Source organism: Danio aesculapii, chromosome 3 (assembly GCF_903798145.1).
Source record: "Danio aesculapii chromosome 3, fDanAes4.1, whole genome shotgun sequence".
Lineage (NCBI taxonomy): Eukaryota > Metazoa > Chordata > Actinopteri > Cypriniformes > Danionidae > Danio > Danio aesculapii.
In genome coordinates, this window is record NC_079437.1 from 50,298,779 (window position 1) to 50,318,172 (window position 19,394).

The 19,394-nt window shown below is 37.0% G+C and overlaps 1 protein-coding gene across 1 annotated transcript in view; it reads right to left on the bottom strand.

The window, feature by feature from the left end:
- The window catches only part of LOC130221640 (potassium channel subfamily T member 2), a 231,886-nt gene that overhangs the window by 20,295 nt on the left and 192,197 nt on the right, over nucleotides 1–19,394 (bottom strand). Inside the window, exons 18-21 of the mRNA XM_056454198.1 lie at nucleotides 18,761–19,011; nucleotides 8,983–9,301; nucleotides 5,048–5,153; nucleotides 4,768–4,940 (exon numbers count right to left, since the gene is read on the bottom strand). Coding sequence (XP_056310173.1) covers nucleotides 4,768–4,940; nucleotides 5,048–5,153; nucleotides 8,983–9,301; nucleotides 18,761–19,011 — 849 coding nt within the window. The remainder of the gene's footprint in view (nucleotides 1–4,767; nucleotides 4,941–5,047; nucleotides 5,154–8,982; nucleotides 9,302–18,760; nucleotides 19,012–19,394) is intronic.

Consider the following 19,394-nt stretch of genomic DNA (forward strand, 5'->3'; position numbering starts at 1 on the left):
CGACATCTAAATCCACTTGTCTAAATCCACTTGTGCTTTTTGCAAAAACCTCTAAATCCACCTAATGGGACAAGACAGTGTAATTAGCTGAAAAATCACTAAAGATGCAATTAGAAATTATTTGATCAAACATAAAACACATTACACAAACCACCTAATATTAAAAAATATATAAATCTGTCAAGTAAGTAGCAGTTCATTTCGCTGTGATAAACCAGGGACAAAGCAGAAGGAAAATGAATGAATGAAATCTGTCAAGTAAATGCATTAATCAATAACATTCAAACTGACATTAATTAAATCATAACAATCTGTTGTCACTTCTGATATTTGGGATTTAGATTTAATGTAGAGCAATGTAAACATTACAAACATTGTAAACTAAGTTTGTTAGATTCAAATAATGTAGTGTAAAAAACATTGTGAAACAGCAATATCTGTGCATTGTCCATTAATATAAAAAGCTTATCAGACATATAGGTAATGTGAAGTAATATAAATTATGCATAGTTTAATCATTATATTTATCTTTTAAAAATAGCTTAAATTAGCAAATAAAACACAAGGTAGGTCTACTGGGAAAAAAGGGGATGCCTCTCAGATGCTTTTAGAAGCTGTCATTCATTCATTCCCACCATATTTAAGGTCTTGGTCTCTTGTTTATCCTTACACTAAAGCATCCACGTGGGATAAAAGAATGACATCTTAACTCTGTCTATCGTAAAAATGCAGTTATTGTTTAATGTGTAGTAAATCAGACTCATTCAAAGTAGCATTGCTGCAAACATTTTTTTTTTTTTTATGAATGCATGCTACACTTCCGACTGTACAGTGTGTTTTCTTTTCCTTATAATGCAGAGAGTTTTGAGGTAAGGGACGTTTTCATTTGCCATTCACTGACAGTTGGACAGGCTCATCCAGTTCATCAAACTCCATCTTTTAAAATCTAAATCGGAAACAGAATAAAACAGTCTTCTCATAAAAGCCGGCATATCAGCGAACTACTATGTTGAAAACAAATGATGCAATTTGCACCTTCTGATTGGTTCTCAGGATATAGTGGCTTTTGCTGTCAAAGGCAAGTGGCGTTCAGCGGCTTTTTCCAACAAACTGTTATTTCTGAATGTGCTGACGCTGGGATATAGATGATTAGAAACAAATCTATTTGTTGATGGTGTACTACATACCTAAAGCATTTACTCAATGTCATTAGCTCATTTTGGCGGAAGTGGCGTTTAGCAGTTTTTGCATCTGAACTCTTCAGTTGTATTCTGATGTCTTTTGCATTGAGGACCAGGACCAATTTAAAGTTCATTCTAAAGTCTAAAGTCCATTACCACAAGTCTATACAAAATGTAGCATTTACCAACAGTAGGTCTACACAATATAATATTAATATCATTTTTTTGGAGAAATAATAACAATAACAGCAATATTAAACTAAGTTTTTTAGCACACAATATCAAGATAATATTGTATGTGTTCAGTATAAAGATACATATCAAATTGTGATTTAAGTGTATCGTTACAATCCTGATACAGCAGTAGATTGTAGGAATAGTGAGTAGGAATTGTTTCTGACAAGGGAGCTGGGGGGCATGATGGATTTTTTTGAAAAAACAACAGCCACGTTACTGTCACTGTTGCATGGTGCCTATAACAGGCTTTATTAAAGGCACCAAAAATCGATGCATGGAACTTGGAATTAGGGATGCTCATGCTTTTCTGCCGCTCATTAACCGAATATTAACCGATCAGATAGTTCTCATCACTTACGAGGCTTGCTTGGCTTCAGTCTGTGCAGGTCATAATTTCGTTTTTTACATAATAGCCTAGTGTTGCATTATTTTGCATACATTTTTTTTTAGTTTATAAAGCTATAAAATAAAAGTCTTAGTGTGATGTGGATATGTTGGATATTTTATAAACAGATTTAGAAGCACCATTAAGGTCACACTTTATTTTGATGGTCTGTTTGTTGAATTTAAGTTACATGCCAACTAATTCTCATTAGATTATAAGTAGACTGTTAGGTTGGAGTTAGGGTTAGTGTAAATTACCATGTACTTGCAAAGTTTCTTATAGTCAGTTTAATGTCTCTTGAAGGAGCAGTAGCAACAGATATTAAGCAGACAGTCTACTAATACTAATAGTGTTACCACCATTAATAGCCTAACTGTAATTCTCCAAATTAAAAATAGGTAATTGGATATTTGTTGATTGTACTAATTAATCATAATTGTAATATGATTGTGTGGTGCGGAGTGTGCTCGTAGCGAGAGAAAACCCAAACGCAAAGCAGAGCACATTTCAGAAAGTTCAGCGTTGAACATCAGCGTTGGTTACTTGAACCAATTATATCTGGCCTTAATGAATTGCGTGACTTGCTTCTCAGTCATCCTGGACAGACTAAACCTAAGCAAGCCTTGCAAGTGATGAGTGTGCCGTTACTTACAGACAATCAAACTGTTTGGTGTTGTGCTAAGATTGATCGGGGATTTCAACGCCCCTTTTTCCATTTTTCAACACGGAGCCCGCCTTTTATCGAATCAAAAGCAAGCAGCAACCTCCCGCTCTCCCTCAGGAAGCCAATACGGAAGTAACTAAAACTGCAATTCATCGACTCACCTTTGGGGGCTAGCTCCAGGAAATCCAAGTGATTTTTACAGCTGATAAAAACATGTTTACAGCCTGGTACAAATGATGGCTTTGGTGCATATAGCTAAGATTACCCTTCATGACAACAGTGAGGGGGGGGGGGGGGTGATTTTTTTTTATAACTCATCCGTTTCGTTTTTATTAAGTTATATTAAGTCTGCACAATTAAGGGCATGGCCACTCGAGTGACAGCTAGGTCTCGCTGCTTGCTGTCGTATTTTTGTTTTGTTTTATGTGGCTTTACACAGTCAGTTGCTTTTCGAATTATTTTCTGCAATTATCAGATACTATAGCATGCTGTGTGCACTTAATTGTGCTCACAAACCGTTCAAGTTGCCTCCATTTCCCAGGTGAGTGAAATTATATACTTATATACCAACTCTATGATTGTATTTGTTTTATTTAAGATGAATTATCATTTATAATTTTCTTTAGACCTGTACAGCACTCTAGAATCTGACAGATTGATTAACTGAAGGCTATAAAACAGTCATCTGAACTATGTCATACAGTATTATGCCTGGATTTCAAAGAAGCCTTGCATTTACTAACTCAGATTATATTTGAAGTATTTGGAAGTAATTTGTAATTTTTCCTCCTGTAGAAAAACATCCAACGCAGGCTCATTCTGAAAACGTAGTCTCGTGGACGTTTCTGGAGACCGCAAATTATGTAGCTGGGGGTACGTTTGGCTGCATAAAATTTTTTTTAAATGAACGCTATGGAGCGGTATGACGCGTCCCTTTTCGTGCTTACCGGCTGATCGCTTACCCCGTGTGGAGGGCTTTCCCGATGCAACCAGTTTGTCCAGTTAGCTTGTCGTGTACATCGGTGGACTTGAGACGCAGAGAGGAGATGACCACAAGATGACGGGGTTCGCGTCCGAGGAAGAGTGGGTCCAGAAATCAGGTAAGACAAAAACAGAATCCAAAAAATAAAAAGAACACGTGAATAACAGGGTGAGAATGTGGTAAAATCCGAAAACGTGGTAACAATCAGGAGGGCTTTTCTTTTTTCTCGATGGCTTTTGTAAATCGTTGGTTGGGTTTAGGGAAGTAAGTGGGTGGGCGGGTCAATCGATAAAATTGGTTGGGTTTAGGGAAGGAGGAGGGTGGGTCAGTCGACTGGTCGGCCGACCAGTCAGTCACCCAGTCATTTAGACAGACGTTCGGTCGACAGCGGCCTCTGGTGGATATACGCGAGAACAGTGGGTACGAACGGCACTCGCAAGAGAAATTTGAGATATGAAAAAGTGCACGCAGCAGCCTCTTTTGGATTCGCGAAAACAAAAACTGCAAAAATATGTCCCTCCCGGGACGTATTTTGCAGTCTCCAGAAACGTCCACAAGACTACGTTTTCAAAATGAGCCTGGGTTGAAAACGTCATAGGAACATGGTTTAGTGGCTTAATTTATTACAACAGTGTTTTTAAAAGACTAAACACTTTATTGATTTAGTACACAACCGACCACATGTGCTCAGAACACAAACGAGTCGCAGGTAATGATGTATTAAGCGTTCTCCCAAAGAAAATTGTGTCTAAGCAAAATGCCAGCATGCGTCTGTAGCTCCGCTCACACTCCACCGCTTTGCCCTTGTTTGGTATTCTGCAGTCAGTGCGATGACGTGCAAACAAAATGGCGACGGTTGGCCACGCCTACTTGTAGCTTCTTTTGTGTTGTTCAGAAACCTTTGGGTGATGTCACGGGTACTACATCCATATCTTTTACAGTCTATGATCAAAAGTCGTACAAAAGAAAATCAAATGAAAGTATGTGTATGCTGTCTTTTTGATTAGGTGGGCACTTGCCTGCCCTTGCCTAGAGCTGGCCATGTGGCAGAATGAGAGCATAATTATTTTTCATCAGTCTAAGTATATGATTTAACTACAGCACAAGATTTAAATAGAATAGTTTAATTCAGTTTTAAGTGAGATGCTAATGGTCTAAATTGATTCATTGATCTATGCTACGCTAAATGTGTTAAAATGGTAAACACTTGACTGTTTAAATATACTGTAGGGGAGTTGTAAAATTAGTCTATTTCTCCCTCCCAAAAAAGTGGAGTGTTCCTTTAAATGCTTAGTCTTTCTGTTTTTAGGATACTCACACATTCTCCAATAACAAAACAATGGGGTTGAGTTCCTTCCTGGGCCGGTAATATGCTCGCAGTGGGACGATGAAGTTATAGAGGCCATTTCCAGCACTTTCCGCCGACACAATGATCAGTTTGTTTTTGAAGCCATAAGAGCGAGCATCTTCATAGGGCATGTGATGACAAGCCTGAAAATAATCTGCTGTTAGGATCTCATGCTGTCAGAGGTGTAGTTATTGTGATTTTGTGAACTGGGTGATTTTTATAAGACAGCTGGACAAAGGCAGACACTCACCTTATCAAGACGCAGACAGCAAAATGGCATTTTCTCCTGCAGGAGGTGGCAGAGGGCTGGAGAGCTGCCGATGTATGGAGAGTTTAGTGGGTAGCCTTTAACCCATCTGTGAGAAGAGCACAAGCACACAAACGCATGTCTCACAGGATTTTGATAACCCTATACTTTGGAACAGTATTGTAGCTAAAATGTGTGTTTGAAGTGTTTAAAAGAAGCTTTTAAACTCATCTAAGCTGCAGTTATAAAAATAAAATAGTTACCCAAAATGGGAAAAGATGCAGTTTCTGGTTTAATTAAAAAAATATGAACTTTTTACTAGCTTGTCATACTGAAATAAATACTCAAATGACACTCAGCTAAATCAGCTAAATGAAATCTGTTGGAGTGTGAAATGTAATTGGCCACAGCTCTGGCCATTTGTTCTTAAAGATGATCAGCATCATTTGAGTGTGAACGTAGACTGTGATTAAGTCAATAAATGACTAAAGAAGTTTAACAACTTTAAGTAACATGTTTTACAATATTGCTTTCAGAGCAAGGACTTTTCACAGTATGTCTGATAATATTTTTTTCTTCTGGAGAAAGTCGTATTTGTTTTATTTTGGCTAAAATAAAAGCAGTTTTAAAATTTTTTTTTAAATGATTAGGCCCTTTAAGCTATATTTTTTCAATAGTCTACAGAACAAACCATCATTATACAATAACTTGCCTAATTACTCTAACTTGCCTAGTTAACCTAATTTACCTAGTTAAGCCTTTAAATGTCACTTTAAGCTGTATAGAAGTGTCTTGAAAAATATCTAGTAAAATTTTATTTACTGTCATCATGGTAAAAATAAAATAAATCTGTTATTAGAAATTAGTTATTAAAACTATTATGTTAAGAAATAATAAAATAAAATAAAATAAACAGGGGGCCTAATAATTCAAGGGGGCTAATAATTTTGACTTCAACTGTAAAAAAAACACACAAGAACACTGTTATATGTTTTTTTTTTTGTTGTTTTCATGTTTGATTAATTTTTCATTTCTATCATCTTGCTATTCTTTACTCTGTAGCAGCAATAGCGGATGTCTTTAAGTAATCCATATGATGAGTTTATGTGTGCGAATGAAACAGAAATAACATTGCAATGTGTAATCACAACTTTGCTGAACTTTGCTCGTAGAGACTCACTGACCAGCAAAGTTTTTTTCTAACCTGCTTCAACACATCTGCTTGTGTATTTTATTTTATCCTAAAAAGCGGCGCTATTTTTTAAAATAAATATATGAAGAGTTCAGATGCAAAACCCTCCAAATCCATCAGACCTCCTTTCTTGTAAATGAGCATTTTCTACCAGGCTCCTCTGATTAGGTTCAGAAGTTTCATTTTATAGTTAATGATGAGGTTATTAACTAGTAAATAAAATAACTTTTTTTTCTAAAACTCTCACTTTAGACAATTCTTTGTTTTTTTACAAGGTAAATTTTCTTCTGCATTAAAACCAGCTAAATCCACCTACTGAGACAAGACAGTGTAATTAGCTGAAAAATCACTAAAGATGCAATTAGAAATTATTTCACCAAACATAAAACACATCACGCAAACCACCTTAAACATTAATCTGTCAAGTAAGTGGCGGTTCATTCCGCTGTGATAAACCAGGGAAGAAGCAGAAGGAACATGAATGAATGAAATCTGTCAAGTAAGTGCATTAATCAATAACATTAAAACTGACATTAATTAAATCTTAATCTGTTGTCATTTCTGATATTTGTGATTTAGATTTAATGTAAGTAGAGCAATGTAAACATTACAAACATTGTAAACTAAGCTTGGTAGATTCAAATAATGTAGTGTAAAAACATTATGAAACATCAATATCTCTGCATAGTCCATTAATACAAAAAGCTTATCAGATGTAAATGTATTATGAAGTAATATATAGTTTTATATATTATACTTATCTTTTAAAAAATAGCTTAAATTAGCAAGGTAGGCCTACTGGGCAAAAAGGGGATTCCTTCTCACCATACTTAAGGTCTTGGCCCCTTATTTATCCTTATAGCATCCACGTGGGATAAAAGAAAGGCATCTTAACTTTGTCTTTCATGAAACGCAGTTGCCGTTTAATGTATAGTAAGTCAGACTCATTCAAAGTAGCATCGCTGCATAAAAAACATTATGAATGCATGCTACACTTCTCACTGTACAGTGTGTTTTCTTTTCCTAATAATGTACAAAACTTTGAGGTAAGGGACGTTTTCATTTGCCATTCACTGACAGTCGGACAGCCTCATCCAGTTCATTAAACTGCGTCTTTTAAAATCGAAATCGAAAGCGGAATAAAACAGTCTCCTCATAAAAGCCAGTGTATCAGCGCGCTACTACATTAAAAACATATTATTCGATTCGCGCCTTCTGATTGGTTCTCAGGATATAGTGGCTTTTGATGTCAAAAGAAAGTGGCGTTCAGCGGCTTTTGCAAACAAACTGTTATTTCTGAATGCGCTGATGATGGGATTTAGATGATTAGAAGCAAATCTATTTGTTGACGGTGTACTACGTGCCTAAAGCATTCACTCAATGTCATTAGCTCTTTTTTTGGCAGAAGTGGCGTTTAGCGGCTTTTGCATCTGAAATCTTCATATATAATAAGTTGATAAGATTCATTCTGTAGTGGCGACCCCTGATAAATCTGGGACTGATTTATTGACACTATGAAGAAAATAAATCTCTCTAAATTGCCTCACAATAAGAAACAATATAACAATAAAACAATATTAATGACAAAATAATTATGTATCCACTGCGAGACAAACAAATGTCCTGTATCTTTAGAGGAAAGTGTTAGTGTTCTTTTTTTATTAATTGCATATATGAAGAGTTCAGAGGCAAAAATCTCTAAATGCCATCTGAAATGTTCTCCTAAAATGGACATTTTTCTCAGCCTCCTATGTTTATGTTCAGCTATTTGACTTTAAAGGCAATGAAAAAACGTATTTGTCACTATAAAAGTAAAAAAAACGAGCCTAAACACAGCAGTCGAAGAAAACGCAAATTTTAGAAGAAAATGTCAATTGAATTTTAGAGTTTTTTGCATCTAAACTCTTCATATACAATTAATTTTAAAGAAAAAAAAGAAAATGAACACTTTCTAAAGATAGAGGACTACATTTCTTAATGAGATGCACAGAGGGGGCTGCACGGTGGCACAGTGGGTCGCATGATAGTCTCACAGGAAGAAGGTCGCTGGTTCGAGCCTCGGCTGGGTCAGTTGGCGTTTCTGTGTGGAGTTTGCATGTTCTCTTCGTGTTTGCGTGGGTTTTCTCTGGGTGCTCCAGTTTCCCCCACAGTTCAAAGACATGCGTTATAGGTGAATTGGGAAGGCTAAATTGTCCTTAGTTTATGTGTGTGAATGGATGTGTGTGGATGTTTCCCAGTCATGGGTTGCAGCTGGAAGGGCATCCGCTGCGTAAAACATATGCTGGATAAATTGGGGGTTTATTCCGCTGTGGCGACCCTGGATTAATAAAGGGACTAAGCCGAAAAGAAAATAAATAAATAAATGAGATGCACAGATGAATTGTTCATCACAAAACTAGCAAGGTGAGCTAACAAAATCATTATGGTTAGTTTTGATTTCATGTGTACTTTAAAACCCGTATCGCCCATCCCTATAATGCAGTTTCTCAACCACCTTCCTAGAGGACCACCAACACTGCATGTCTCCATTGTCTGTCACACCTACAGGTCTTTCAGTCTCTGCCAATGAGCTGATAATCTGAATCAGGTGTGTTTGGTTAAGGACACATGGAAAATGGGCAGAGCTGGTGGCCCTCCAGGAATGTGGTTGAGAAACACTGCTATAACTCTTTTTGACTGATACTGAAAACGTTAAAACCAATGGAAACAGAAAGTAAATGCTGGTCCTGTATGGTGTGATACTAACTCGCAGTGTGCTCCCCACCATTGGCCCTTCTGCTCTCCTCCATCCTCCTCCTTGCCCTCCTCTCCACCCTCGTCCTCAGATTGGTCCCCCAGCAGGTCAAACGTGGGGTTGTGCACCCCGTCGACCACCTCCAGGACGGGGGCGATGCTGTGTCTCCTCTCCTCGCCGGAGCCACTGACGGCAGGCAGCGATAGAGTGTTACAGACGCTCACTTCTGTCCTAGAGCCGCTCCTGCTCACCGTCCCACTCCCCAGAGCCGTCGGGCCTGAGCCTTCAGGACTGCTGTCACTCGAGTCCTGTAGGTCGATTGCCACCGTGCCTGACAGAACACAAAATCAAAACTGACTATAATTTGTTTCTTAATTTGTAAATATTTTTAGTGAATGATTTATTGGTGCAGTGATTCCAATTTTAAAAATGTAACAGTTTGGATGACGTGTGGTTAAAATCAGTGCTGATACTCTTTATACAGAGAGTACACAAATTGCCTAGGGGCCCCAAACTACCAGAGCCTACACCTTGCTCTCAAATATTATATACAGTACTGTCTCACAGTGTGCAAACAATCTTTGGTCAGTTTTAAAGGATTTGACTTCCAATCAGGGGTAAATTTAACCAATCAGGGGTGTGTTTCCAAAAACCATCGTTAGCCAACTAAAGTCGCAAGTTCCATCGTAACAAACATAGTTGATTTGAAGTTTCCCAAATCCATAGTTCCAACGAACATTTGCAAACTGCGTCACAAAATTGTACGCTTGCAACTACACCTCCAGAGCTGTAGTTAGAAGCGTAGTTCCTGGCTGTGTTCTATTCCCAGTTATCCCCCCTAAACCCTATCCATTTAGAACGTTCCAACATTTAAACTCGGAATGATAAAAAACAACAACATTAAAGTCATTTCTCTTAGGTGTAATTTGCTTTCAAAGTATTTTTTACAGTTCAGTATGAGCAATCTTCATCTTGACAACTGCACTCCCCTAGTAGTGCACTTTGAAAACATTTATGCCATTTTGAATGCAGCCATTTTTGTCTTAAAAGCTTGTGAAAACAAAAATATATAAATGTGGATTACGTTAATGGTTTTAATTAATAGTAGCCGAGGCTACATATTAAGAAACGTGTATGTACAGTTGAAGACAGAATTATTAGCCCCCCTGAATTATTAGCCCTCCTGTTAATTTTTTCCCCCAACTGCTGTTTAAAGGAGAAAAGATTTTTTTTCAGCACATTTCTAAACATAATAGTTTTAATAACTAATTTCTAATAACTGATTTATTTTATCTTCGCCATGATGACTAGACATTTTTCACAGCTTAGTGTATACAAGTGACATTTAAAGGCTTAACTAGGTAAATTAGGTTAACTAGGCAGGTTAGGGTAATCAGGCAAGTTATTGTATAATGATGGTTTGTTCTGTAGACTACCTAAAAAATATATAGCTTAAAGGGGCTAATAATTTAGACCTTAAAATGGTGTTTAAAAAATTAAAAACTGCTTTTATTATATTCTTGAATGTCAAAGCTGTATAAGTTGACATAAAAAAAACAAACGAGTGCATGTTTTTACTAAAACTAATATTGGATTAAAAAATATATATATTTGCACAAAAAAGTTATGGGGATTTTTTCTGAAGAAGTTGTTACTCCACCCCGTTTAGAGTGTCATTATGGACACTTTACGTTCTAACTAACATTGTTCAAATGATGGATCTGCGACAGAGAAAAGATGGTTTTCGGAAACACTCATCACCACATTGTTCTTTTCCCAAATGATGCATCATATGATTTTTCAGCCATTAGTTGTGTCGTCGTTTGGGAAACACACCCCAGATGGGCAAGCGATCGCTTAGGACACCTGACATATGGGGCCCCAATAAAGACCTATAAATATACACAGTAAGAAGTATCCATAAATATGCAGTTTTAGTATTATTTTTTCATTTATTTATGCTTTTGAATTGCATTATGGGACTTTGATTTCTCATTCAACAATCTATTTAACCTCTAAAAATTAAAAAAGTGACTTTTATTACCATTTTAAATCGTTATTTTACTGATTATACATTACTTCTTATACATTATATTATTTCAGACTACTAAAATGTCAATACAACATTTTTACAACAATGTAAAAGTCAACTGTAGATTTGATGTTTGCATGGTGGTGCAGTGGCTGAAAAGAAATGAATCAATGGATATATATAACAGAGTTTTCTATAATATTTTTTATGTTGAGTGTCTAACAAATCCATTTTAACAATTATTAGATCCAGAATGTATTACTTTCATTTCAGAAAAAAAAAATTAAGTGTTCTGGAAAAAATACAACAAAAAAATAATTAAGTAAATAAATTCAAAATATATATATATATACAAAGGGTGCATATTAGAACTGAATGAAATCGTTTAGGGCCCCCAAATTACTAAATCTGCCTCTACTTCCAATGATTATGAAAACACAAAAAAATGATTATGAGAACGGTCGTATTCTGTTCCTTTCCATTAAACCCAAGTAATTTGATGAGGAGCATAACACAGACACTTTGGGATTGGGGTGTATGTGTAGTGTAGTGAATTAACTACAGCAGTTCAAACTGTAGGATTGCCGAAGGACTAAAAACGATAACAGTGTGATGGTGCAAAGCTGTAGATTTCTAGATAAACTAAACTTTAGCAATCTAATAACAAAGACGGAAAATAGGAGCAGTTATAATAGCTAAATGGGCCATCACGGTTGTGCAGTGGGTCGCACAATCACCTCAGAGCAAGAAGGTCGCTGGTTTGAGCCTCGGCTGGCATTTCTGTGTGGTGTTTGCATGTTCTCCTCGTGTTCGCATGGGTTTCCTTCGGGTGCTCCAGTTTCCCCCACAGTCCAAAGACATGCAGTACAGGTGAATTGAATAAGCTAAATTGGCAGTAGTGTATGTGTGTGAAAGAGTAGGTATGAGTGTTTGCAGTGTTGGGTTGTGGCTGGTAGGGTAGACAACTGTCATACATGATGCCTAGCTTATATTTTCTATTATCAAGGCAATAACTAAGAACTTATTTAAAAAATGCAAAAAACGTATGTTTTGAAATTGGTATCACATGTAAATGGCATGTTATGGAATTTAACCATGGCAAATAAGTGAGAGGAGATGGAAAGTTGTGATGTCTATACGTTTTCCTGAATCATTTACAAGGTCAATTCTTTCTTGTATGAAGATAGAAAAGAAGGAAATGAATATCAAAATGGTTTGTAGTTTTTTATTTTATTTTTTCTGTTAGTTTTTTGTCTTATATTTGTTTTTTTACTATACTTTTTCTTGTACTATTTGATTGTTCTTAAGTAAATGAAAAAAGTTAATTTCCACACAGGCTTTTATTTATGTTGTCTAGCAGCTATGGATTTTAATTTTCTAGGGAAACATATAGGTGAACATATATGTGCATATACAGTATGTACACACACACACACACACACACACACACACACACACACACACGCACACTCACACACACACACACACACACACACACACACACACACACACACACACACACACACATACATACATACATAGGTATATGTATGCACGTATAGATGTACACATATATGTGCATATATGTACATATAATATAGCAAAACAGACAATTTTATATATGTCACATATATTAAAAACCTATATCAAAACCTATATTAAAACCAACACAATCTCATGGCAATTCGTAACTTTTTGATTTAGTGGCTAATTCGTATGAATATGTATGATCTAATTCGTACAATTTAGTACAATTTGCTCATTCCCCAATGATGGTTGGGTTTAGGGGTGGGGTTAGGTGCCACGCCTCCTTTTTAAAATCGTACAATTTCGTATGACTGAACTCATACGAATTTGTACGAATTAGCCACTAAACTGACAAAACGTAAATTATATGTTTATATAGGTTCTTTCAGTGTGTAAATAACTGTATAAAATGCAAAAAACATATCAATGACAAAACATAAAATATTAATTGTACACAGCTTAAATGTTAAAAAAAAAATTCTGAGAGAAAATGGCAAGTTTTAAAGATTAAAATTTAGGCAAATCATTGAGGAAAATATTCAAATATTTGTCATTATAGATCTTTAAGTGTGTTTTAAAGTGTTCCAAATAATAATAATAATAATAATAATAAAAATACTTCATCATTTTGTCTCCCTCTTGTGGTTTTAAACATTTATTAGTTTCTTTCTTCTGTTGAACACAAAAGAAGATATTTTGAAGAATGATAGTTGCTGGTACCCATAGAATTCCATAAAGTCAATGGACGTCAATGGGTGCCAGCATTTTTTTTTTTCATGGTTACTTTTGTGTTCAACAGAAGAAAGAAACTCAGACAGTTTTGTAACAAGTAAAGGGTGAGTAAATGATGACATCATTTCCATTTTTGGGTGAACTATCCTCTTTTGAGAGAATCACAAGGAAATAAGAGATTCAGATACTTTTCGCAGAATAACTGAATTTTGAAGTTTATAAGTCTTGTATTGGGCCTAGTTAAAATATTAGCATACAATATCAGCAACAGATATTAGCAAACCGACTCCAATCGCGCTTTATTAAAACCTCTAAAGACCTCTAAAGAGACGAAAGATGCTTTGTGAGTTCCAGTGTTTTTCACTAGATGGCGATGTTGCACTGAAGTAGGACATTTTGCTAACAAAAGCCCAAAGTGATTTGTACAGTCAATTTAAACTCCATTTTTCTCATTTTCTGTCTACATCCATCTCACATCCACAGTAAAGAGCAAGAGTTATTTAATTTTCTAGACTATGAGGTCCACAGAATACATAATATTATGCTAATACAATCAGACAGGCTTACTGTAATTTATATATTCAGATTTCTTTTTTTTCATACAGTGAAAATTATTCCCTAATCACAACTTATAAATATGATAAACATGACCATGTCTGTTCAGTATAGAAAAACAATACTTTTGCACAATTCTAATTTGGATGATCCTCTATTAGTTGATTTTAATAATAATAACAACAACAATTATTATTATTATTATATTCTAGTTTCAGTACTTCATTCCTGCACTGCAAAAAAAGTTTTTCTTGACATAGATTTTTTGTCTTGTTTCTAGTCTAAATATCTATAAATTCTTAAATGAAGAAGCATTTTCTTGACAAGCAAAATATGTTGTCTTCTAAGAAATTATTAAAAATTGGGCAAGTTTTGACTTAATAAAAGCAAAATAATTTGCCAAAGGGGTAAGCAAAATAATCATTCATTCATTCATTCATTCATTCATTTATTTTCTTTTCGGCTTAGTCCCTTTATTAATCCGGGGTCACCACAGCGGAATGAACCACCAACTTATCCAGCACGTTTTACGCAGTAGATGCCCTTCCAGCCGCAACCCATCTCTGGGAAACATACTCATTCACACTCATACACTACGGAAAATTTAGCTTACCCAATTCACCTGTACCACATGTCTTTGAACTGTGGGGGAAACCGGAGCACCCGGAGGAAACCCACGTGAACGCAGGAAGAACATGCAAACTCCACACAGAAATGCCAACTGACCCAGCTGAGGCTCGAACCAGCGACCTTCTTGCTGTGAGGTTACAGCACTTTCTACTGCACCACCGCGTCGCCCAAAATAATCATGTCAAAATAAAAAATATATATATATATATAATACATACTCCATTGGCAGATTTTGACATATGATTTCTTTAAACAAAGCAATGTTTTTGCTTGTCTAGAAAATGCTTTTTGATTTAAGAATATTTAGATATTCAGACTAGAAACAAGACAAAAAAAATCTATGTTAGAAAAGCAATTTTTTGCAGTCTGTCCAGTTATTGTCTGCAAAAAACACTATGATTTCAGAATTAAAACTGTAAATAATTGCTATTATAAAGGCATAATCTAATAGCAGCATTGTAATACACATTCAAGTCAATCAAGCGATCAAATAAAGTAAAAAATGTAGTTAAATTCAGTCAATTAGGTGTTGATTAAATAAAGGCAGATTTCAAGTTTTGCTTTTAAGTAAGGGACGGAGTTTCAACACACCAAATGATTGGACAAATGCAGCATACACATCACCACAGACAAGTCATTTCAAAAAAGGAAACATGCACAGATGCAGCATGCATGAACGCTTTGCAAAAGATCAATATTTCATCTAGAAAACAGCTTTTCATTTCATGTTGACTAATCACTGTAAAAAAGATTAGTTGATTTTAATTAGTTGATTTTTAAAAGTGGGTAAACCTATTGCGGGCGACGTGGTGGCGCAGTAGGTAGTACTGTTGCCTCACAGCAAGAAGGTCACTGGTTCGAGCCTCGGCTGGGTCAGTTGGCGTTTCTGTGTGGAGTTTGCATATTCTCCCCACGTCTGCGTAGGTCTCCTCCGGGTACTTCGGTTTGGATTACTGTAATGCTTTGTTTGCTGGCTGCCCAGCATCCTCTATTAAAAAACTTCAGCTGGTATAAAATGCAGCTGCAAGAGTTCTTACCTAGAAAATTTGATCACATCACCACAATTTTATCCTCCTTACACTGGCTGCCTGTTAAGTTTCGTATTGATTTAAAAATATTACTTCTTACCTATAAAGCTTTAAATAATCTAGCTCCTGTTTATCTAATCAACCTTCTGTCTCGCTACAATCCAACTCGCTCTTTAAGATCTCAAAACTCAGGGCTTCTGGTGGTACCTAGAATAGCAAAGTCGGGTAAACGAGATCGAGCCTTCTCATTTATAGCTCCTAAACTCTGGAATAGCCTTGCTGATAATGTCCGAGGCTCAGACACACTCTCGCAGTTCCAAACTAGATTAAAGACCTATCTGTTTATTATAGCATATACTCAGTGCATCACTTAGCGGTATGATGCATGAACGTGCCCCACGCAGGTTTCTGCAGGTTTCTGCATCTCGTTTATATACACTATACATACAGCAGCTACACTAATTATTCTCTTTATTCTCTATTTCCACCTGGGGATTCTCATCCCAAGCCCCCAGAGATTATGCAGTGCCACTGATGCGATCCAAGACCTGTGAAGAGATGATCCCAAGGTTTCCATAATCCTGGACCAGGCCGTATTCTGAGCAGTTTCTGTGGTGGTCATGGAGGAGTGGGGAAAACGAGACTCCAGGGACAGATGAGTCTTCGCTGACATCCAGCGTTCTCCAGCCTCCGGCGCCTAGACTGCAGCTCTGCACAAGACGTTTGGCCATAGGAGAAATGAGCCTGCTGAGCCTGGTTTCTCTCAAGGTTTTTTTCCTTCACTTTCACCAATTGGTGAAGTTTGTTCCTTACTGCTGTCGCCACTGGCTTGCATAGTACAGGACTTGTAGAGCTGCACATCGATGGATTTGCTCTTCAGTGTTTGGACTCTCAGCAGTGATTATTAAAGAGCCCATATTATGGCTTTTTGAAAATGCCCTTCCATGTAGTGTGTCACACAGCTCTAAGTGAAGTGAAATATCCAGCTAAGGCTTAAATCTGTAAGTGTACAGTGTTTAAAACTATTGATTCATCTATAAAAGAGTCGACTCATAGTGCTTCAAACGAGTCGTCTTGATAACGAGTTATTAGGTGTTTCGCGATGACGCAGCTACGAAACACAAGTAGTTGCACGCGCAAGCCCGGGAGATTTGAAACCTGCGGCCCCGCCCACTAACAGAAAAAAGTCACACACACACACAGAGAGACACACACAGACTCCGGTAGAATGAAGTCACGCTGTGCAGATGGAGATTATTGACAGTTCACCCAAAGATGAAACCTTAGCATATAGCCTAGCCTTGAGCAGATCGAGAGCCTCTGGAAACTACCTGCTTACAAAGAAGACTTCATCAGTTTGTTAAAGGAAGGATCGGTAAAGACTGTCAGAACAAGGATCAGTGGATCATGAATCAGTTTCTTCCCCCATTTCACCAGTGTAAGTACGTGCGATTAAAATTGTTGCCTCGTTTACTCTAGCTTGCAAATTATGCATTTAGTTGTGTTTTGTTACTTGTAACCGCGTGTGCTGTATCAGGTTAACTCTTTATATTCTCATATCGCGTGTAAAGCTACGTTGAAAACGCGACGCGTGCCGCTTTGTTTATGGATAGTCAGCTATGTGTGTGTGTGTAATGTATGTGTGTGGCTCCTCTGAGGACGGTCGTTTGTGTGAGTGTCTCCTCTTAGGAGGTTGATGTGTGTGTGTGTGTGTGTCTCTGAATAGGGTAAAGCTCTAGGCAAAGGGTGATCAAAGGGACCCGTTTGTAAAGTGAGGACTTTAGGGGGTGTCGCGGTTGAAATCTTAGGGTTGTAATCGCGGATGTAACTGAGGACGCGGAGGGGGAGGGAGGTGTCGCCGCCGCGCCGTCTCTATTCTGGACGCGCCGGCCCTGTGTGTGCGTGTGTGTAAAAAGAGCAAGTAGACTGCTAGGACATATCCTCGCCAGTTCTTGGACTTTTTGCTTGATAAAATAGTTAGTCGTCAGTATTTTCTAGTCCATCGTCTGTATTTACATTCACCCACTGGCAGCCAAAATCCACTATGAAGCGTGTGTGCACTGTGACTACTTTTATATTGTTGATAATCTGCTGGGCATTTCACTCTGTCTCGCCCTGAAGCCTGTCAGTGTCGTCGACCAATCGCAGCAGCCTGTCATTGGTCCAATCAGCGCAGATTAGCTTCGCGCTGAGGACGGGTTTGGGTACAAATGAATCGCTGAACGATTCATATGGGAGTCGCTGGGATAACTAGGTATAAATAAATGCATATTATAAGACCATCAAAGTGTTGTTTGACCTTGCATGCATATTAGACTGTTGTTGGAGACCCTTACAACCTAAATATGACCCTATTTCATCTATAATATGGGCTCTTTAAACCAAACTGAACTGAACTAAACTGAACTGAACTTAAACTCTGAAAATTGCACTGACACTGTTTCAATTCACTATAATCTTCTATGTGAAGCTGCTTTGACACAATCTACATTGTAAAAGCGCTATAGAAATAAAGATGAATTGAATTGAATATTTGTGCATATGCGTTAGATTAGTCAGTACTGAAGCCTATCTAGAGCTTTTCTAACAAAAATAACTTATTATAATGGTCTAAAAAGTAGTTCACAAAAATTTGTAAGTTAAAGAAAAATATTAAATACAAATAAAAAAGGAGGAAAAATCAAGAAAAGCAAAAAAGAAAAATGTAGTTGAAATGTTGTAGGTTGTAATTTTTTTTGCAATATTTTGCTTGAATTTAATTGTATTATCTTTCAATTTCTAAATATGTCTGATGACTAAAATATTACTTTAATAAATATATTTGTTTGATAATTAAGTGTTTTAAATTAATGTTTCTCCATAATTAAAAAATATATATTAATTTGTTAACTTAACAGTTTTAAGTTACAATGGGTTTTACTCACTTTTTAAAAGTAAAGTATACTTGTTATTTTTTTCACTTTAACTCACATTTCACACTTTCTTCAAGTAAAACAACTAATGGCTACAGTTGAAGTCAGAAGTATTAGCCTCCCCTGTTTACCCCCCCCCCCCCCATTTCTGTTTAACGGAGAGAAGATTTTTTCAAAACATTTCTAAACATACAGACATACTGTGAAAATTTCTTTGCTCTGTTAAACATCAAAGGAAATATTTTAAAAAGAAAAAAATTCAAAGGGGGGCTAATAATCCTGACTTCAACTGTACGCAATTAAACAAACATTATTATTTGAAAAACATGTATAACGACTGACTGAGATTGAAAAAAATTTGATGGCTAACTAACCCATGCTGGCTATGATGCTGTGCACTGGCAGGCGAGTGAGGCCGTGATAGATGGTCTGCGGGACCCCTCTGGAGTCACCCCCGGGCCCCCGCACCGGCTCTCTGTGGCCCCGCACAAATGCAGAGTTTTCCTCTTTAGAGATGTTGATGTAGAAGCAGGTGTCTGAGGCTCCCATGATGTGACAAGGTCCAGGGTTCAGGAGGATGTTGGCGGTGTCCATTCTGCGCACCCCGATCAGACAGACACCGTATCTGCCATAACAAAGATACAAACAGTGTGCAGATTTAGACGCATTGCTGAATTAGCAATTTTACTTACTATATTATAAAGCATTGGTCTCAAACTCAATTCCTGGAGGGCCACAGCTCTGCATAGTTGAGCTCCAACTCACACCTGCTTAATAGTCTCTAGTAATCTTGACCACGTTGATTATTTGGATCAGCTGTGTTTGATTAGATTTGGAACATGCTGTGCAGAGCTGCAGCACTCCAGGGCCCCATTTCAGAAAGGAGGTTAAGTGAAATCTCAGAGTTTGTTAACCCTGAAATGAGAGAAACTCTGGGTTTTCCGTTTCAAAATGGCAGGTTTGTCAAACTCGAGAAGCAAGCCTGTTTCTGAAAGAGAGGTAACTTTA